General features: G+C 42.3%; 2 protein-coding genes across 6 annotated transcripts in view; one reads left to right on the forward strand and one right to left on the reverse strand.

Annotated features, from left to right (window-relative positions):
* Positions 1-895: 895 nt before the first annotated feature.
* On the reverse strand, positions 896-15,230 carry LOC138185464 (uncharacterized). Its single transcript, XM_069124444.1, has 10 exons — positions 14,683-15,230; positions 10,466-12,069; positions 9,758-9,944; positions 5,197-5,369; positions 5,009-5,071; positions 4,436-4,563; positions 4,001-4,366; positions 2,512-2,855; positions 1,971-2,237; positions 896-1,877 (listed from the first exon to the last, which is right to left on the reverse strand). Exons 2-10 carry the CDS (start codon positions 12,059-12,061, stop codon positions 1,441-1,443), a joined length of 3,561 nt encoding a protein of 1,186 aa, XP_068980545.1. The 5' UTR covers positions 12,062-12,069; positions 14,683-15,230; the 3' UTR covers positions 896-1,440.
* Positions 15,231-17,255: 2,025 nt separating this feature from the next.
* LOC138185624 (uncharacterized) overlaps positions 17,256-22,072 on the forward strand; it is a 132,984-nt gene continuing 128,167 nt past the window's right edge. For 3 of the 5 annotated variants that reach the window (XR_011174684.1, XR_011174683.1, XR_011174685.1), the window contains exons 1-2: positions 18,142-18,390; positions 21,572-21,692. Coding sequence is in view for 2 of the 5 variants with exons in the window: in XM_069124699.1 (XP_068980800.1) it covers positions 17,381-17,422; positions 21,572-21,692 (163 nt within the window). In the remaining 3 variants the exon portion in view is untranslated. Of the gene's footprint in view, positions 17,423-18,141; positions 18,391-21,571; positions 21,693-22,072 lie in introns of those variants that run through there. The other 2 variants (XM_069124699.1, XM_069124698.1) reach the window with 1 other exon arrangement.

The raw sequence follows: 22,072 nt of genomic DNA on the forward strand, positions 1-22,072 counted from the left end.
ATGTATCGGACTTGCTACGTATCGCTCTTAAGGTACACTTTATCGAGTAAACAACGTTAAACTACTCCCCTAAGCTGGCCTTGTCTCTTTCGTTCTCGAATGTCGATTATAAAATATGCATCTGTTTTTATGTGCTATATAACGAACGGCTGTTAACGGCGATAGATTTTACTTCTATTTTGTAATATTCACTCATTGTCAGTAAGATCAATCTTCTTCTTTATATCGTTCTTGGTCCACTAGGATTGTATGTTCGAAAGCGAATGCGGCCCTACAACGTAAAAAGCTCGATGAAGCTAACACAGACCACAAACACGGTCGCACGTTTATTCGTATACTACGACGCGTGATAAATACCTTCCTTAAAAGAATCGTAAAATTCCGAGTGTATATATAGATTCGTAAAACTCAGACTTCGTGCGAAATTATGGACGTGCGAAAACATCTTCTCTCATCCTTATATGGTTTTGAGAATGGAATTGTACGTTCGAATGGCAGTGACCGAGAGAATTCATGGCGAGCTTAACGTGCCCAATTTTCAACTTATTATCGAATGGTAAACATTTTTGCGACAATCAACGTCTAAGTACTAAATCCAGCTGACGTCTAGCGAGATATTGGCAAGAGTAAAGCACACGTTTGTACATGGACGTTTCTAACGAATCGCCAAAGTAAAAGTCTCCGTCGAGGGGTAAATTTTACGAAACAGAACTTTGGAAAATGTATCCCTTTCTTTTCATTTATATTTTCACCTTCTCTAGAGACCTTTTCTTTGGCATATTATCTATGAGACTAATCTCTTCTCCCTTTTTCTTCCTCTCTCTCTCTCTCTTTTTCTCTCTCTATATATATATACGATCGTTTCAAACATACATTAGCGATTAATATTACGAACAACATGGGCGACATCGTTTAATTAATAAAAATACATCGTTACGTAGAATTTCTCACATATAGCGTACTCTGACGTAGAGTTTACTCTTCGTGATCCTTCTTCAGACTTGTAATAGTGCATGGATCGCTGGAAAAAGCGTAATACGACGCGGGCATTTCTCATTCACTTACGCTCTAACGATTAAGGTTTACTTATACTATCGTACCACAAATCACAACACTTAGGTTCTATTACGAATATGGTAATCATAGATTTGCACTCGTATCACCATCTTTGTATTCTACATGGACAATTTTCTATCTAGTTCACACGGAATAGTTCGTAGATCGAGTCCCGAACTCGCAACATCTCCACGGTAAATACGAAACAACAGACTACGAGGATGGCCATGGTTCTCTCAGCGATTCTTTCTCCTACGTATCAAAGCATCAAGTTGTACTGAATCGAGGTTCCGGTCTTTGCTCTCCCCTTACATCGTTTACCACTTAATATAATACTACTGTTTCTCGACAACTATCTCGTTATTGGTCTAACGATAAACGCGATCACACGTTAACCGGTCTAACGTTGTCGTCGGACTGTTGTTGTTCGCCACTTTGCCAACCCGAGTCCAACGTCGTCGAATCACTCAAGCAACACTGAGGTGTTTCTTCTTCCTGACTGCTTCTGTAATCCCTGTAATCCCTTCCCCTTTCAGTCTCCTCCTCCCTGAAGTATGCAGAAGTCGCTGGACCTTCTTGAAGCTGCTCGTCGTCCTTCGATGTGTAGTAAGAGTATCGGCCTTGTTGAATGACCTCGTATTGCGCATCAGGCGCTAGAAAAGGTCCTCTGGCGCTTCTGGGCTCGTCACTGTTCGCGTAATTGTCGGATGGTATGTCACCACCGTCCGATGGCAGTGGCAGAGGCATTCTGGATCTCTTTGACAGCTGTCGTTTACCTAGACGAGCTGCCAAGTAGTCCACGCCCTCTGAATGCTCCGTACCTATGAAAATCGGGGTGAATGATCAATGGCAATGAGTGGCGAGCTATCTTAGTTCCCTTCCAATTGTTCAATCTTCAGAGTGTCGTTATATACCTTCTTTCTCTACGGCCAAATCGTAGAAACTACTCTCGGGTCCGCAACACGAGGACACATCACCGAAGTACAGTTCACTTTCCGACTGTTTTGGTCCAGGATTTGCTTCCTGCTGGAACGCATTGTTCTCTACGCCCTTCAGAGGCTTCCTGGTTCGTCTGCCTTTCATAGTGCCCTCGTTTCCTCCCTCTGGATCGGTGCTGTTCGAGATTTCTTCGGCGTTTTCGTAGTTATCCGATGGCCGTTTCGCAGATCGTGATCTGTGATCTGTGAAAATGGTGATTTTATATCAGATCTGTACTCGTGAAAGTAAAACCAAGGAAGTTAAAATAACGGTTTTCACAATGAAGTAGAAATAAAACGGCGAAACGATTTAATTTTCCTCGCGGACTAAACAAAAGCTTCATTCTCATTATCGATATAGTAATGTAAACGTTCGCGAAATTCTCCGTTACTCAGCCACACGAATTCATACTCCTACGATTATCGAGCGTATTTCTTTCTTCAAACTTCAACCTTTAATAAACATTCAATTGCTCACCTTCGTTGTTCTCGAAGTTCTCCATCCGTTTGGCAATTCTGGGTCTTTGTTCCGCAACTTGTGGACGCCTAGCTGGGCTGTTAGGGTCGCTATAAGGTGGCGGAGGACCCCATAACGGCACTGGAGTCTCTAAAACACTGTAAGAAGCCGTACTAGGGGTGTACGGGCCGTTCTGCGTGTTTAATACAGAGTAAGGGCCACTCGATTGAGAATTAAGAACGCTATAGGGGCCATTCGTGTTTTCCACGTTGGCCTCGGTTTGTCTGGTCTGAGTGTGAAAGCCATAATTCGAGTCTGGACTCGGAGCTGGTCCTCTGGATCTAGACCAAGGTAGCCGCCATCTTCTGTAAGGTAGAAGGAACGACCTTTGAATTTGCTGCGACAATTAACATCGTATCGACTTCATTATCTTATCGCGAAAGAAACGAATTTCAAGCACACCGAACGTATCTTCTACGCGCTGGAATTTCTTTTCCCATAAAGCTGGATATTTCGTAGAAAATGTTACAATGGTCGGCGGATTAATTAGAAGGCACGATCGGAATTTTTCGTTGTTAATTTGGCCGAAAGCGAACTTCAAAGAACGGCTCGTCGTTCGTCATAATTTATTTCTGAAACGGAGGAATCCCTCCTCTAAATGTCAGAAGAACAGAATGGAATCCCAGCTTAATTAATGCCATACATTAGCGGATTACCAGAATACAATGTGTCCTGGGAGCCTGGAGGGAGCGTTGCCTCGTTTACGGGTTTATTGCACTCCGCTACCGATATTCGTGACATTCGTGAATGAAATCTATTGAATATGTATCATTACTCGCAGACAAATGCACCGTGCGCATTTGAATCGCATCAATAATTTCTCAATAAAGTTCATCGGCCACCGCGTCCCGGTATTGAATTCGTAACGATTCCGTAACAGTCCTCGTCACGTGTGCTATTATTATGTGTAGTTTTACGAAGACAATTTAAACGACGTTAATTCACTCAACGGTGTCGTCCGATGGTTTGACATCGAGTCAATAAAACGCGTTACGTTTTCAAGGTTATATCGATTAATATTTCGAATGTAATTTCATAACAAATATTGTACATTGTAGGTTTATAGTGTACGCTCGTGTTCGTACCAAACGTGACGCTTATCTAAAGCACGAGAATATCAAAGAATCAATTACTCGATCAGAATTTTATACTCGTGCAAGATTTGCGACCCAATATATATTGCAATATATATGCAATATATAAACACAAGAATTAGAACGATAAGTAAACGTATAATAATTATGTATCGTAGTTTTCTAATATAAACTCTATTTAATATAAATTTAAATGCTTTGAAATTGGAAATGCCCTATAAAATTACTGATATTAATGACACGCGAAAGCTTTAAATACAGCGAAATGTGATCTTCAGGATTATATCGTTCTTCGACTCTCCGGATTTGATTATACTTCCGACTTTCTCAGAATTCGATTTTTCGAGTGTACAAACCTGGATGGCGCCAAATCGGGATTCGGCGTGTAGAGATTTCCGGGGGTCTGCGCCCACCAAGGACTAGCACCGCCACAATCGTTGCAACATCCGCAGGAACCAGTCGTCGGTCCCACGGTGCCTCCTTGGCCGTACAGAGATCTGCATCTCAGTTCCAACTGCTCCCAGTACATTTTCTTCTTCTCGTGACTTAGTAACTGGTACACCAGCATGCACGAGAATATGCAAGCTAAGATTCCAGCGACCGAAACTCCAAACAGAGCCCTGAGACAGGCGTGTAGAGCGCCGTGGACCGCCTCACAGTGGGGAGTGCCTTCGAAGAGAACTCCAGGATCTCCTTCTGGCGCCCCATAACACGTGCACGACCTGTGGTGATAATTATCGAATAGAAACTATCGATCTCACCGCAGTGTAAAAATAGACGAATATACCTACTTCGCTTTCACGGTATAAACGCATTTTCGAAGTCCTTGCAGCCGGGACATGTGTATCACTGTCGTCGTTACGGTGACCAACACGCATACCAACGCACATACCACTCCAACAGATCCACAGACTTTCATCTACAAAATATTAGCGTTTTAAGGAAGGGATTATATAGGCGAGACGATATTATTTTGATTAGGCCATTCCATGAGTAACGTAGTTTACGTTTGGGTTAAGTTCGAAGCAATGGGATTTGTGGTTATCAGATATTCATATGATTCTCATCTGCGTAAGTTAATCTATCACAAGGATCTTATTTATAAATAGGAGTAAATTCCAAGATGTCTTCAAAGAACACTGTTATAAAGTCATCGTCTCTTTCTGCCTTGCAATCTATAGAGCTGATCGTATGCGGAATTAAAAGAGCAGATCTAATAGAAAAATGTAGAAAATGATATAAAATGGAGGAAAATTAATTTACAGCAATAGATAATTTTTGATCTGTATCCGATATACGAAAACCAACGACCGTATTATCTGGTCATTGATAACGGCCCGATAGAATTTTCACCGCGTGCTTACCAAAAGTCCGTATCTGTGCTTCCGTCTGGCGAGTAGCATCGTGAATAGACCCATTAGAATTAACTGGAAATTAATACGAAATGCAGGTGATCATTTGCAGTAGTTTAAATACCTTGTGTCCTCATTGTTTCCGTACGCGGTCTCGTTAAAGGAAGATCGGTTGATAGACTCCGATCTTTGCCTCTTACCATTATGCCAGGAATGTAAGATGGTACAGTCTCAAAGAGAGCTAAACTGGCCGTGTGGGCTGAAAGGACCGCGTGTACCGCCAAAAAGAGACTACCGACCGCAGCGCTCAACCCACCACAAAGGCAACAAAGGACAACGTACTTCTTGCAGCAACCACCTTCCCCCGTGTGGCCTGTAAAATTAATCGGTCACAGCACTGATAGTATGGAAGCGATAGGCGAGGAATTAAAAGGGGAAAGGAGTATTCGGTAAAAGGAGACCGGAGTGGTATGCCTCGAAAATCCTCAATGAAACGCTTCGAATATTTTCATCTTTGAAAAAAAGAAAAAAACGAGAGAGTGTTGAGACGACAACGGTCGTAATATTTCACGTCGAATCTTTCCGCTACGATCGCTTCAAAGGATGCCTCTAAGAAACACGTAATAGCTGGAAGGATATCTTTCGGTGGCCAAGCGGAATCTTTTGTACGACTATCGACCCTTTTCAGTCAAAAGGTCCTGCAAGACTTATTCCCATCGTGCGTTGGCTCCTTCTTTCACGGGATAATGATTGTCCTTGCGTGAGAACCCAACAACGGGAGCTTTGATCTGAGTACAATGGGAAACGTGCCTTGAGCGAAATTCTGCGAATCTTGTTAGTCAATGATTACCCCTTAGATCACCTTAATTCTCTTTCCCTTTTAGCTATATGGATATTTTAGAAAAAGGAAATTATTAATTGTTCGACGATGATTATGTTCATTTCTTTCGAGCGTTAATGTACCGAGCAATAGTGTGAATAACGAAGTATCGTAGTAAGATACAGCCTACAAAATTGTTTTCACACGCCGCGGCGCATCGCACAAACGCTATTTTTTACGATATGTAGCCGAGGTATTTCATTCTCAATCAGTCGGGCTCAACTTTTGTCGTCGAAACTCTCAATTGAGCCGACCACGCTGTATTGGAAATTCCTTCAATGAATGTTGAGCGTTGGAAGCGTCGACGCTATGTCGCTTCAGAGACAATAGCAGAGTCTTTCTCTTTCTCTCTCTCTCTTTTTCTCTCTCAAAAGAGAATCGACAGAGCTGAACTTTTTAATCAGGTTTCCCATTAACAAACAAGGGTACTGTGCCCTTCTGTAGCGCGGATCCGGAAGACAAGTGAAGAGATCATCTTCTGTAATTAAAAATCTAATTATTTTTCTGCCAACGAATAAAATCTATGAAGATCACGCGGCTCTGACGCCGAATAAAAAAATCCTAAAAAATCCTCTCAACCAGAGACTGTTATTCTCACAGTCCCACGCGATTCCCAAGAATACAGCAGTTTTGCTATAGCGAAATGGTCAACGCAATCATTTTCGTATTTTGACATACCTGGGCATTGTCGAATTTCAACAAATAGACTCCAAAGGCAAAAGACGAATTGGAATGCCTTTCTTTTTTTAGGAATCTGCTTCCCTTTAGCTTTGTCAAAGAAGGTTTACCGAAATCTCGTTCCCAATGACTCGTAAATCGTTTTTCTCAAATCGAATGTGCGCAACCTTGCTTCTTCATGCTTGTTGTGCTCTCTATTGAAACTACCACGGAAAACCGTTTTACCAGATTCCTCCCAATACCTGCTACTTCTCGTGAATACAAACCAAGGTTTAGGATTGAATTGTTAAAGTGTACCTTTGCTACCTGGACTGTTAGAGTTACGATCTGGTGAATCGTAGGTTTCGAAGTAAGCGGAGCGAGACTGGTATTTAAATGCCAGCATTCAACCACAATGTGTTTCAAGGGTAAAATGAAATGGCTGGTTCCCTGATTTTCCTCGAAACGCTCTTTCAACAGACGAGCTTTTCTGTGGATAAAATGCCTTCGATTTTTTACTCCCAGTTCAAACCACGCAATCTTTCCAAGCTTGCTCTCTAGCTGAATTCTTGATTATATTAGAAATTCTAAAACTACTTAATCTACGATGTATTGAATTTTAAAGCTTTTTATCGAGTCAGCTCTTATAGAAAATCAAACTGTGTTTTATTAAGAAGCCTGTCGATATCTATTTATACGGCAACCTTTTGTTATCCACGTGACCTTCCACGAGGCTATGCAACATATCTTCCCGCCGGTAAAAATAGAACGTGGGTGCTAGAAAATGCACATTCCCTATTCGGAAGTGTAGTAGACTTCGATGCGTTTAAAATTTATATCGCATGGAAATAATTTAGAAATATTTAAGGAAGTTAAAGATCGTGACGCGAATCAAGATATCAGGAATTCGAAATTAATCGCGTATTTCCATTCTTACAAACATCGTCTCTTTAGTTTTGTAATTAATTAAGTCGTTAACTTAACTTTGCGACATGTTATGTGCTCGTGATATAAATTGGTATAACGAATTACTTAAAACAATAAATATTATAATACAATATAATAAAATATAATAAATAAACAGTATATCTTTGAAATATGTAAGAAGTGCGTTTCTTCCTCTACAGAAAAGAAACGAATGTTTGAATGGATTACTTTAATGACTCATTGTACCAAAGGTAGCTTAATGGAGCAGCTAATATCAGATTATGCGGGCACGTAGATCGGTGGTACAGACTGGGGTTGGAGGGCCGATTGATAAATTAACAAGAAGGGTTAATCGACATACCGCAGGGGTGAGGGTAATGCGATCTCGGGAAGTGCGCGTGGTTTGTCAGATGTGGCAAGTGGGAATGCGAGTGTGCCGCCATTGGGAATGGATAACCCTGGTTATCCATCTCCATTTCCATTCCAAGTCGGCACCGGACTATCTGCAGCACTGGATAACCATCCATTTTCTTCTTTACAACTTGCACTTTAAAGGAAAAGTTTCTTGGATGTTTTCGTCACTCTTTTGTCTCTCCAAATCAACATATATCAGACACAGTATCCTTCGTCATCGAATATCCAACGTTATTAAATATTTACAGCACTGTTACACGGTTATTTCTTCGATGTATTTAGAGTTTAGATCACAAAGAAGAAAAAAAGAAAAATTGTACCAACTTGCGTTAAGAAGAAATTACAACGCACACTATATATCTTCCTCGATAGTTTATGAATCACGTTTGCGCATCACACGAGTTTCTCCACGAGGGGATGTTTTTCTCAAGGTCAATTCTTCATCGTACACTTTCTCATTAATCGGTCCACCTTCGCGTATGGCGATCACCAATATCAATTATTTTTATATCCGTGGGGTCGACATTCGATCTATTCTTGCGGAAGATTCTTGGAAATATTTTGGACAACACATCATATATCGATGCTAGTATATTTCCAACTATTCCTTGCTCTTTACACTCTCGGCTGGATACTTGGAAACGAATGCGAGAGCACAACAACTCGAGAGGCACTCCACGAGATCTCTGTTGGCCCGCACGTTGGCTGAGGTGTCCCACAGGTGGTGGTGGTGATTTCGGAACGATGCTGAGGCTTGAGATTCCTTCGAAGGAAAATCCAAGATGACATTCCTTGCGCGGCCATTCACAAGCCAGCTTGGATTAGTAGCAGAGAGGGCAAAAGTATCCTGTTGTTCGAATCACAGCATTCTTCGTCACGATGCTTCTGTTCTCGGTTGCTGCGAGCATCGACTGGTCGATATACCGTGACGATTCGAGCGACTCGACGCGGTCGAGGGTCGAAATTCCACGGGGGTTGCTCCTCGAAGCAAGTAGAATCGGTCAACGATGCGTTCCGGTGTCGATAACGCGTGGCCGCTATTGATAAAGGGGACAGCAACGATGGTAGATGCGGTCTTGCTCGTCATCCTGCTGATACTGCAGACATTCTGACGATCGTCAGACGAGATGACTAAGGGTGGAGCTACGGGCTACTATCCCCGTCTACGTCTAATTTCAACCGAGTTTCAGGAAATACTGTCCAACTGCGTGACATGCTCGCTATAAGCGGAAATCAAACGGGGATGGGAAGAGTGTTTGGAACACAGGCGATATTGTATATCCGCCATTCAAATTGGCAAGCCAACGTGGAAGAGATATTGATTCGGTGTTGCGAGAGATACAGTGTTCGAATATTGCTTCAAGTGTTTTGCTTTATATTCGCTACTTATGTAGCACGGTAGAATTGAGGAGCTTTTTGGAAAAAGGCTTCATCAATCGATGCGTTAAATCGACTAACTCGCTTTCGAAGCTTTACTTCTAGTTGTTTAATATCAATTACGTTCGAATTAATAATTATCGTGGCTCTTGCAGAACTTTGCCATTTCTATATTTACGAAATGAAGAAAAATTTCGTAACAAGTCAATTATTTCGCTAGAAAATACACACGCCACCTTTACATATCTATCACATACTTACAAGTTAATTGAATTCAAATGACTCGACGAAAAATTATCTGAGCAACGAGAAGAAGGACAAGAACTCGAGAGGATATTTCCAATTAATTAGAGGAGGGTTCCCAAGTTGCGTGAATTCAAATGATCTGATGAAGGTTATTAGACATTTTTCCCTCAGAAAGCTCGTCAATTTATTACAGCGTTTTGAAAGAATACACTTTCAAATGATTATAGTTGTTATCAAGATAAAATAAGGGAAATACTTACATTGATTGACGGACGTAGTTTCGTATCGTCTAGTTGGCCTAGGGGGTGGCCGCGGAGGAAGCGCTGGAGGTTGATGCGTTCTTGATGTCACTTCAACACCTCCGTCGCTTTCACCCTCCTGCCCCCTCTTGTTCCCACCGGTTTGCACCACGTGACATTGGCATTTACTTTTCGACGGAGCGGAGACCTTAAATGTGAAAATTGTGTAAGAAGTTCAAAGGGTAAAAATGATTTTGAGAATGACACGAAACTGTAGTTACAGAATACATGCGACAAAGTTGCCTGTCACTAGTAAATAATTAAATTATATTTATCATACTGTTGTCACGCCAGTAAATTGCGTAATGAAACGTTATAGAAGTCATGCGAGTAACAGTTTTGCATCAATGGCTAAACGAGCTAATGATTAACGATCGTTGTCGTCTACAGACGTAGTTAGATTTTGGTAAAATATATTAAATTGCTTAAAAATTTGAAATCACTGAAAATTGAATTTTCTACATTCAGATTTTACCCTACTGTGTTGTATTTGCACCTATATGACCTAACTGCGTCGAAAATATAGTAATTATTAAGATATAATAGCCAACAACCGAAACAGAATTCTATTTAGATTCATAAAAAAATTTAAGTTTGCGCAAACACGCGCATAATAATAACTATTTCTCGTTAAATTCTAATTTTCAAATCTAAATTTAACAAGAATACCTGTATCGAGTCGACTCCGATAAGAGACGTATTTTTGGTATCGTTATTCTGCGTGTGTTGATGTCCATGAGCATGCATGTGCGCGTGATGATGTCCATGGTGCTCCAGGCTCGACGGAGCTCTGTCTCTTTGCCTGGTATCAGGGTGGCTGGAATGCAACGAATGCACTTGTTGTAAATGGTGATGATGATCGTGGACGTGATCTAGGCGACTGTGCGTTCTCGTATTGGCGTTCGACGAAGAAGACTCGCAGGATATGCCAGAGCTGACGTGATGATGATTTACGCTCGAATGTCCGGTCAAACTTCCCGACGAACTACCGTGATGATGGCTAGCTAATGGCGTAGTCGAGAGACTGCTATTCGCATTGACCACGTGTCGATGAACCGCTGGCGAACCGCCATGATTTAACATGCTCGAATTCGACGAAGCCCCGCTCATTGCACTGGAAGTGCCGTGGTGATCACTGGAGAAACCTGAGTTTGAAGGGTAGTGACTGGTCAAGCCGGTGTTACCACCGAGACGATGATGACTCGTCGGTGAGTTTCTGTGTACCATCGTAGTAGATGTCGGTATTGGATTCGAATGGTGATGAGTATTCGGATTTCCGGCTGCAGCTTGGCTTCCATGATTTGCATTGGGGCTACTTAAAGGACCAGAGTTTCCATGAACGTGGCTGGTTAAGCTTGGCGCCAGATTTGCATGATGGTGCGCTGCTATTCCTTGCGGACCATGCGGATGATGCACGGTTGCCGGACCGTGATGATGGGTCACGTTCGTTGCCTTGGTGTTCCCGTGATGATGATGAGTGTGTTGTCGCTGGTGCTGCTGAAATCCCATCAATCCATCTGCAACGTCCAAATTCGTAGTGCTTCGGAAATTGTCGGCGTGCTTGTGCACGTGCGCGTGGGTATCACCGTGGAAGTGTCCGTGGACGTTACGTTCCGGCGACGTCGGCTCATGATGGTGTTGATAAGGATTCAGAACCTGCTGAATATTCTTCAGCTTATCTTTGCCCGAAGCGGTTGCTTTCTGCGATAACCCTGTGTGATCCTCGAGCTGCTTGTCCAGATCTTTCGCGGACGTCTCGAGCAACGCCGAGCTAGACTCCAACAAAGGACTCGGGCTGGAAGTTAGGCTGTGTTGGTTGTCCTGTAAGTTGCCGGATTCCTGAACTCTTCGCGCAGCCTCGAACGCCAAGTTTCGAGAAAGATCCAAGTTCCTTGGACTGCAGGAAAGATTGTGACCGTGTCTCGATAGAATCGCGCTTTGACCTTCCATCGATCTCGTATTCGGCGATAAGCCGGCCTGATGCTCCAAAATATCGACATTCCTGGTATTCTCTAAATTGATCTGTTGGCTTTCTTGATGAGATAGCGGACTTTCGAGTCTTCTTATTGGTTCGAAAGCACTCTGAAGTGCCTCTAAACCCCTAGGGAGTTCTTGGTTGTTAGAAATTCTTGTACTTCCCACGCTCCTCTCCGCCCTGTCCCTCTGTGTTCTCATGGAATCCATGCTACTCATTGCGGAGCATTGGCAAGAGTGTTGCGGACTTTCCGGAACGTCCAGGTCGGTAGTTAATTGCGGTTGGGACATTGTAATACCTGAAAATACGATCGTAGTTGCGTGAACCGATTCGTACCAACGGACAATTAATTATCGTTGAAAATTCGAGTGGTGAAACGACGGCGTAATGGGCTTTCATCGATTAATCGTCTATCGAAGGATTGAGAACTAGAGAGATACGCCGCGGCACGTTCGTTTCCGCGATCTCGATCGATCACGAACCGCTCGCGGATCAGTCGCATTTCTCACATCTCGTCGGGAGCCGATTCGTTTCCATACAGCCGCCTTCGTTCCACTTGATAAATCGTCTTGGATTACAAAACAGTGGAAGTTGGCGTAAGCGATGTTCACGATCATGAAATAAAAGCATTTTCTTCTCTGAAAATATCCACAACTCGTGGCTACCGAATTACGAATTTCAATACTTTTCGCTCTTTTCGTTCAAAAGTATTGGGGTTAAGTTGGGGTATTTTTCCAACAACCTAACAGACAAATGAAATTTTTATACGTGGTTCTAATTCTATGATCAGGCATCGTGCAGTAGCTGCAACGTCATGGAATCGGTTGAAAAAGAGAGTCAAGAGGTTCGCGACTTGTTGATTATCTGTGAGAAGATGGCGATCAGTTAAGATACTAACGAATCTCCCAATTACGACGTAACGCGGTATCCGAGTAATGGAACGATGCTAACTGCGGATATCGCATCCGTTCCGGACACGGAAATGCGGAAAACTTTCGCAGCCTATTAGCGCCTTCCGTCGTTAAAACTTCTCGAATAGCTTTCAAGGAACTTATATAAATATCTCGGTGAATATTAGACGATTCTTCTCGAGTTGCGAAGAGTGGCTTTCAATGGTTCGGCATTGTACTCATTCGAAAGAATTCCACCCAACAATTCGTTCCATATTACCTTGTTAAGAAATTGTTACGAGTTCCGATAATAACCACCATCGACAACTATCGCTGTATTCTTCTCAAGGTGTCAATTAACGATTTCGTGTATGTACAACTTGCACTCGAAAGAAGAGTTACATGTCGCGTGGTATGCAGGTTCTATGGAGGAAGTATATGTAAGGATCACCGTCGCCATTATTAAGATAGATAAATTTAACATCGTGTCAGCATAAAGCATCGTAATTTAACTAGACCCATATACCTATACTATCTCCTATGAATATTTGTACGTGTAAAATTGTTTCAAACGTATCAAGTATATTTCAAATGAAATTCTTGATTCGATGATGACATTTCGTGTCTTTTATAGAGGAACAATTTAAAAATCCAATATTTTGTCAATCAGTTTCACGTCGAAACTGTCTTCTTGTCTGATTTTACGTTTCTGTCGTTTTCTTGAATATTTAAAAAACGATAGGAATATCGATCGAGGAGTTGCAGCAAGGCCGGAAGAAAAGTATTTTTAAAGGGCAAGTCGCGAGACAGATAAGTGAGAAAAAGTGTATTATGAAAAAATATCAGCCTTCTGATGGAATTGCATAAAGTATCCAAATACTTCTGAGCAGTGGCGGTACACGAATGTTGAAAGTCGGATCCTACATCGATGACATGTTATTAAAAATTCAACGCGAAATCATCCTATTATTAGTCTCCTTGTAAACCATTATCGGTGACAGTAAGCAGATCGACTTGTGTCTACTTTAAAGGAAAATCTGCTTAGGCTAATGGTCCCTTGTGCTTCACCTGCAAAATCGATCACATCGGTCGCTACCTCAAAGCATATTTGGTATCGAGCATCTAGTTGCAGGTAACCAGCTCGAAGTAGTTCTCGTAAGTCCAACCGGTGGACTCTTGGCCACTTACATTCCTCGTATCTCGTTATACGAGCGCAAAGGCTCTGAAGGCCATGGTCAAGTTCGATGCCGATGGCGTTGCTCGGACGCGGTTAAGTTTTTCTGTCGTTCGACGATCTCTCGATCGAACGAAGAATGGGAATACTTCGCGGCACGTGGATTTAATTTCGTTCAAGCAGAAAACCAACCATCCCCTCTTCCTCCTCCTCTCGAGTTGCCCGCTGTTCCAGACGATTCTCACGGAATGTTTGATTCGTGAAAAAAGTTTCTCGCGGTGTTTATATGTAAAATGTCCTGACGCTGATGTAACTAAGGAGGTTATGGTGCTCGATTGATAGGTGGCCAAGTGGCTGAAAATTGTTTTTGCTTGATCTTCTATTCGCCGAAAGAGAAAAGGAACAGAAAGGCAAAATATAATTTCGATTCGAAGAGATAGAAGATCGCTGATGAAATCTACAACAGCCTTTATCTAAAGGTTAGAAGCTGCTAATTTCTAACATTCAGATAAGCTATCTGCCTTGCTCCTTTTGCTACGAATACCGGTTTCACCGTCACGTATAAATGGAACGCTTGTGTCAACAGCTTCGACTTCGTCACGAAATTTGCCGATATCGACACTTGCACCATCGTAAAGTTTAAATGACTTGTCGAATGTTACAGACCCGGGACGTTATTCTTTCAAGAAGGAAAAAAATCTCCAACAAATCCCCTCCCACTTTCGATAAATTTTTTTCGATGTTCAGATTGCCTGGCCGTTTCGTTTACACGGGAAAGCTCGAGCAAATTACGAATCCAGTATCCATCGCGTACAAGTACTAAAAGAAAGAGATAGTTGCGGCTCACCTGCGCGATCGAATATTCAAGTGCTCCCGTCTGCCGGATCCTCTCAATCACTGTCTCCCGGTGACGCTCCTTCCGCATGCCCGACGATCGGAGCACGGATCTGTACACGAGGCAGAAATCTATTTTCGAAACGAACTCTCTGTTCCTTGGTCTTCCCACTGGAATACCGCGCTACGTAAGTAGGCGTGCGCATTTTTGAAACGTTGAAGCACGCCTGGCGCCAAAAACGACCACCGTATATCGTAGACCCCGGTGCACAGTACCACGAAACCTTTATCACATGCACGTTCCTCTTCTGGCTGGTGTCGGCGAAACAGTATTCTCGTTAATTCGATTCCGAGAGACGGTTCGCATCGCGTCGCGTCTCGTGTAGCATCGCAACGGCACACAGCACAGCACGGCACGGCACGGCTCGGCACGATCACACGACGGTCCCACGGGGACGGGTGAAAACGAGCGACGAGGCTCTATGGAAGAAAGGAAGCAACGGTGGATAGGAACGGAGCGCAATATCGTGAGAGACTGTTCTTGCCTTCCACCTTCACTGGCAGCCGTTCTGCCTTGGAATGTGCCTTTGCCCCCTCTAACCCCTCTCCGCTCCTACACCCGGCGCAGAGCTCGAATGAGGGGCCCTCAGGGCCCCGACTCTTACACCGCAGCCCCCGCTTTCGCTCTCTCTCCCTCTCCCTCTCTCTCTCTCTCTCTCTCGCTCCCACCATTCGAAGCTCGACCGTCGATTTCGTTCTGAGGCCGCAAGTGTCAGGCCCACCCACTCTCCTTCGGGGCCTCGATGGGACTCGCTGGATAGGGTAGATCGTTTGGCGTTGTTAAACGCCAGGCTCAGGCTCGACATTAAATTCGCCAATATTCTTCAAGTATCGTTTGTTCTGTCCGCTTGAAGTTTGTGCATAGTAGTGGCTGCTGTATACTTTTTTTACGCTATATAGGAAAATATCGAGCAAGAACTAGGAGATATTCCTAGTCCAGGTATTACGGATTGTATTTAGACAGAGGACAGAGTTTGCTTAGGTCGTACGAGAGATTAGTTACTGTCCGAGGTACTTTGGTAGGAGAGCACTGTTAGCTCACGATTCATAAGCGTTTAAAGTACAAAGGTATAATTTTCAGGCAGGGTACAGCGAAACGATTCTCGTGGGCTTCGAGTTCGTTCTTTCTGGCCTATTAACACAATTACTTCGAGCAATGGAGTAATTGTAGATAATCGCTGCAATCCTGATTATCCTTTAAATTTAGTTAGAAAAATTCCTGTTCGAGTACCGAAGAATGTAGGTATTATCCGGTGAGCCTCCTTGGAGGAATCCAACTGGAACGATCCCTTACCGATCGATCGTTGGTTTCTCCGCGTTTATTTATGGTCGAGTCGATTAATTATTGTTTATGAGTACGCTATTTACTGAAACAATCGCTGGGATATCGATGAGCGTTAACGTTACGCGAGAGTCGGTCAACGTTAATTGTCCCATTGTACAATGTGCATCGAGCGTGTACACGAAGAATATTCGTTCGACCACAATTCGCCCCACTTAAATATTCCATGTCGCAAACAGTAGGATGCCAAAAACGATATTTATCGCTGTCCCCTGTAAGAAGTTCTGAATCGAAAACAGACAATAGATATCGTCAAACTTTCGCGGAGTTTTGGATATATAGATTTTCTTAACGACCATTGGCTTTCAATTGTTATTCTTATCTATAGTTATTTATAAATTATTGTTTCGCGGAACAATCTTTTTTTTTTTTTAAGCGATATCAGGATCATTAACTTTTGAATTTCTTATTTAGAAATTTTATATAGGGGGACAGATGTAACAGGGGTCAGAAACAATGATCGCGTGTATATAATTTATTCCTTGAGACATTCGTTGATTGCAATATGGTCCGTATTCTTTATTCGCATTCTCATAGTAGTCCGGAGAAAGAAAGAACTCTCGAAATACAATGGACAGCGTAATTAAGGGTCAAAAGTTTTTAGCTTCATTAATTACGCGAACACTTCAAACGATGCCATTATCATCCCGAGAATGCAGCAAGCAAAATGGTGCGCTATGCATAATGTAGTTTCATTTCTCCTCGGCTTCGGGGCTATTTTTCTGAATCAATTCGAGAGAAAAATAGGAAATGTGAGTGCTTTAATTGCGACAGACCCGTAATTATATTAGAAACAAAAAAGTGGAGGAATCGAAACTGCAGTTCTATTTATTTTAATTTTCTGTCTAGACATCAAAATTATTTAAACGATAATAACGTTAAAAAATACATTTAATACATACGCGTTTTACGATAACGTAACAGTTAGAGATTAAGTTCTTGGTACTTTCTCTTCTTAGATTTGAAAGATATGTTGGGGTACAAAACAAATTAAAAGTATCTACCTAATACGAAGAGATAAGATTATTCTTTGAACAACAAAAATGACAAGTATTTAATTTGGCGGCACTCGATCACTGGCAGTGGATAACTTAAGTTGAAAGTAATAGTTCACGACATCGTCGGTAGGTGGCGACACTAACGCCCGCCGATCAGACGAACATTTGATTTGATGTTTTCTTTCGTAAAAGTGTTCGGTGAGGTGAAGTGGTGCACATGTTTGTTAATTGGAAGTTAATTTGTGTCAATTAGTTGAGAAAACTTGGTGTACGTGTTCGTTGGAGGTACAAAAATTGGATTTCCTGATACGATGCTACGAAATACCATAAAGTTCTTTCGGCTAGCTAGTTCGGTAAGTGTAACTATATGAATAGAAATTATTGTTAACCATAATGCGTATGCATATGAAAATGGCGGGAAAACGAATTAGACATTTCTGCCAAATTGCAATCACGCGTCATATAAAGGCATGTGGATTTTCTAGTCTTTCGATAAAATCGAATTAATTATTTCGGGATTAACTGAAACGTTAATGGATATTTGAGAGTAGATCGAATTTACGATTATTCTGATCCGCATCGTAATCGGGATTCAATATGTCAGCCATTAACGACACTTGTTCCATATTACTAGCGAAAATTCGTTGCCTTCGCAAATTACTGTTTACGACATTTCGATATCTAACAAGCATTTATCAATGAATATTATTCATCAAATAATATTAAATTATAACGTAATGCGCTGCTACTTATATTTTTACTATTTTAAACGTTATATCTAGTATTTCTTGATTTTATATAAATTCCAATATCGTGTATTACATATATACGTCAATGGAAGGAAAAAATGTTTTGGATTGTGCGATATTGCGATCAATTCTAGTTCTTAAGTCGTCAATCTTTAAAGTTTACGTTTTTTTAATAGTAATCGACGCCGAGTAAGGTTAGATCGAACGGTTTGTATATATTTAGAATATACTCGCAGGCAGTTTGTCTTTGTTGACTTTTTTTTCCTTCCTACGTTCGACGATATCGTTAACTAGTGTTGCTGCTCGTGCCTCAGTCTCCTCCTTTTTTCTTCCCAACGTACTAGAACGGTGTTTCCATATTCATTTTCCATTTCGAGATTATGTTTCGATCGCCGGCCGAACATTTTAAGAGACAGTTTGATGGATATCGGCGCTCTTAATCGACCTATTTTTTCAAAGTTACACCGCGGTATTTCGGTGACGCTGATTCTTAGCATCGGCCAGGCCGAGGTTGAGGAAAATTGTGCGTCCTGCTAAAATGCTTCGGTTCACCTTTACGACAGATTTTTCTGGTAAGAACTTCTAATTTATATTAGTCTACTTGAATCCGTTCCAAATACTAGAATAGACCGAAACGTAGACGGTATATTTGTTACATAAATATATATAGCACGGTGAACATTTCCATTTATACATATCGTTCTTCTAGCCAATAGCGTTTAATCTGCAAATGCTATGGTTTTTACTCTCATACAGTTACATAGGTAGCAATTTGAAAAATACTTACAATTATAATACGTATAATTTAACTAGTTTTCGAACGTTATAACGCGTGTAAAGCACTCTATAAATTCAAAGTCGAGTTTCAAAATTGGAAAATACAAATTTCTATTTGTATTTGTATGTTCGTGTCTGATACGTTTTTGAATTTACATACATAATAATAGTTTTTATATTATTTATTATATTATATTACATATCGTATTATATATAGTACTATACATAGTAATAGTTTTCAAAGAAATTTGAAAATTCATTCTTACATCCTCCGAACATTCTAAACTCTTACAAATAATTTGTTGCAATATATTACGTAACAAATTACGTTCGAGCAAAAGCCCAACATCCGATACACGATACAAATTTTTCAACGGAGAAAGACATCACGCAAATGGAGAAAGACTCGATTGGTAGGCATTGATTTTCGAAAAGTAAACGGAGCAGAAGTATCGGTATTACCTTTGCCATTTGTTTGACCACGTCCTCGTTTTTTCCCCCGGCTTCTCCAGACCGAAAATGTCGGAGAATTATGAGCAGGTTATAGTTTTACGGGGGGTCAACAATTTCGCTAGGAAGCCGCGAGTCAGAAGCTGGGTCTGGATCGGCAGGGGCTTTCGTATTCGGACCATTAGTCCAATACGGCAATTCGTCAAATCGGGAGAAATGTAGTATCAATAACGTCCCGCAGCTGCTGCCATCGAAGCATGCATTTTCCTGACGCGCAAATTGCGCGCGCACAAGTCCTCTCTTCGAACATACACGAGCGACAATTGTTTCCGATTTTCCCGATTCCCTCGTCCAACCCCCTTTCGCCTCCCCTTCGATTGTTTTTCCCTCGTCCCGATGTTTTTCCAGCTGTTTTGTCACCACGTAATCTGTGAACCGATTCTTCTATTGATACCGTCCCGATAAATCTTCGATCGGCTTTTTTCCATTCGGATTTCCCTCCGCCATTGTAACGTACTTTTAATGACGAACTCTTTAATGATTTCCCATGTACATGGCAGCGAGCATGCCTATTACGCGATATCACGTAGTTGCCATCTGTACGAGATATTCTTCTGCAAATTAAAACATAGATCAAACTTCTATGTTCCTGTATGTCATCTGAAAAATCACGTCTGTGACGCGTTCACTTTTGCGATAATTTATTTCTTTCAAATGCTCTGCTCTCGTCGCTGTACGTAGCCTGCTACGAACTGACCGACCCCGCCAGTCCTTTTTCTTTCTTATCACGCTATTATCTGTCCCTTTCCTTTTCTTACACTCGCCGCTATTGCTTTATACTTTTCTATAAAAAGAAAAAATAAGAAAAAAAAAAATGAAGGATTTATCCCGTTAACGTTAACAGGAATTATTATTATCATTTTTGAAGTGCCGATTAGAGGTTGGATCGGAGCTCGGATACTGTATTTTTCATCGTTAGCACACGGCTAAACACGTGTCCAGTCGAACCACGTGTCACCGTTAATTTCCTGCGGTTTCCATTCTCGAAATCGTGCTTAACGGAAGTCTACGACCGATGTGTGATGTTTGCGGATAAATCCTCGTAGCCTGCCATTGCTGACCCTCTCTTGCAGGCTTTCTCTCTTTCACCTTCACGCTACCCCGTTGGTCCTCTTTCTTCGTTGCTCTTTCACCCGCTTCCTTCCACCTACCGGTATCCTCGCTAAATAATAAATACGAGAGGGTTCTCCGGGAATACCCCGAGGGTGCCATTAGCGGGGTACAGGCATCGGACCACCCTCTCGCACCCTTCGAAACCGTCCTCCGGCTTACACCCAAACCCCCCGCACAGCTTCTTCCACGACCCGAAACGCGAGTCTAATACACTTAGAGGAGAGACGCGGCCTCGCGTCTATGGGTGTAAGGGCGAGGGTCTTCCCGATCGCTTTATGGAGGCTGCTTCTTTTCTTTTCGTTTTCCTCGACTCGCTTGACGAACGAGCCTCGAATAGACGAATGTCTTAAAGTTTACGGAAAGACCGTGGGCTAGATTATATTTTCAATGACATCCATCCGATTCGTTTGCATTTTTCCCTTCTTCCTTTCCTTCTTCTTCCTTCCATTTATTCCTTTCTCTCTGTTCTTTTCCCTTTATTCGCACCGATATCGGTTTTTGGTTTCTACGGTTTGGTCGAAGAAGCCACGATTAATCTCACATCGAGCCAGCCTCGGCGAAGGAACGACCACGATGTCGAACAGAAAACTTTTAATCAGTGGACAGCACTTTCCTCTTTTTTCCCTCTCTCTTTCTCTCTATGTCTGTCTCTGTCTTTCTCTCTCTCTCTCTCTCTCTCTCTGGTCGATCTTTCCCCCGTGGAACAGACCAGCTTCAGAATTCGATGCAAAGAAACATTGAAACGGTACGTCCACCTCCGGATATCTGTTCCAGGCTTCCTGTAGATCTAATAGGGCGAGCTGGACGCCTGGAAAACGTTGACCACTCGCTCTAGCCGGTCAAACGGTTAATCGAGGCCATTGCGACCAACAGCGGTTCTCAGCCCTTCCCCTCTCTTCATTTCGATTTACGAACTCCCGAACTCCTACCACTTCCCAAACTTTCGATCCTTCGTATAGATAGGTAGCGATCTATTTTCTCACTTGTCCTAATTAAGACAAGGTTCAACGAACACTAAGAAGAATTTCAATATCGAAGTAGAAAATTTCGCCTCGTCGAGTTTCGCGTACTCGCCAAATATTACGTACTTGAAGATATTTCTTACTTACGCTAATTCCTATCCTTTGAACAACATCTACGTACATATTTATTTCGCTTATTAAATACTCCAACGAGTACTGTGTTTTGTATATTTTATACATATTTTCCACGCGCGTTCTATGCATTTCTATGGCTGTAGATTGATCAAAAAGATTCGCAGTCTATTTTAAAAAGGAAACTGCGATTGAAAAGTGGCGCGAAAATGAAAAATTCTACGCGGCTCGAAATTCATTTACGCTTCTATCTTTCCAGATGAGTTTTCGACTTTGGCTTGCTGATCTTTCGTCGCAGGCAGATGCGCTCGCATACAGAGGATCGAAGGACGCAACGCATCGGGAACATGCAGCCGGGGAAATGCGAGGCGGCACGAGGGGTAAGTATCAATAATTGAGCACCATGGGGGTGGCTCCGCTGGGCCATTTAGCGGTCGAACGAAGGGGATGGACCGCGGATACTCATGGTACGGGGATATCGGTGGATGTATCGCACGGCGAGGCCTGCTATCGACATGTCGACGATGCCAGGCCGGGGCTGTATATTCCACGATATAGGAAACTATCCTAGCCGCGATCATGATACGCGAAAATACCATCTGTCATTCGGGGGTGCGTGCCAGACCTCATCCCAACGACCAACCACCACCCACTTCTCTCTCTCTCTCTCTCTCTCTTCGTTACGATTTTCACTCCGTACCTCTGCCTTCTCTTTCTTCCGTCGTTTTTTCCCTTGTTTCTTCCTTATTCTTAGCGTTCT

This window comes from Bombus flavifrons, chromosome 12 (genome assembly GCF_040668555.2).
Source record: "Bombus flavifrons isolate JBK064 chromosome 12, iyBomFlav1_principal, whole genome shotgun sequence".
NCBI lineage: Eukaryota > Metazoa > Arthropoda > Insecta > Hymenoptera > Apidae > Bombus > Bombus flavifrons.

Bases quoted from the DNA above. Each gene is read 5' to 3' on its own strand.
- LOC138185464 (XM_069124444.1), bottom strand. From the start codon at position 12,061: ATGTCCCAACCGCAATTAACTACCGACCTGGACGTTCCGGAAAGTCCG. The intron at 9,945-10,465 runs GTATTCTTGTTA...TTCACATTTAAG, and splicing joins TCGGAGTCGACTCGATACAG to GTCTCCGCTCCGTCGAAAAG. The intron at 5,072-5,196 runs GTAAGAGGCAAA...ATTAATTTCCAG, and splicing joins CTTACATTCCTGGCATAATG to TTAATTCTAATGGGTCTATT.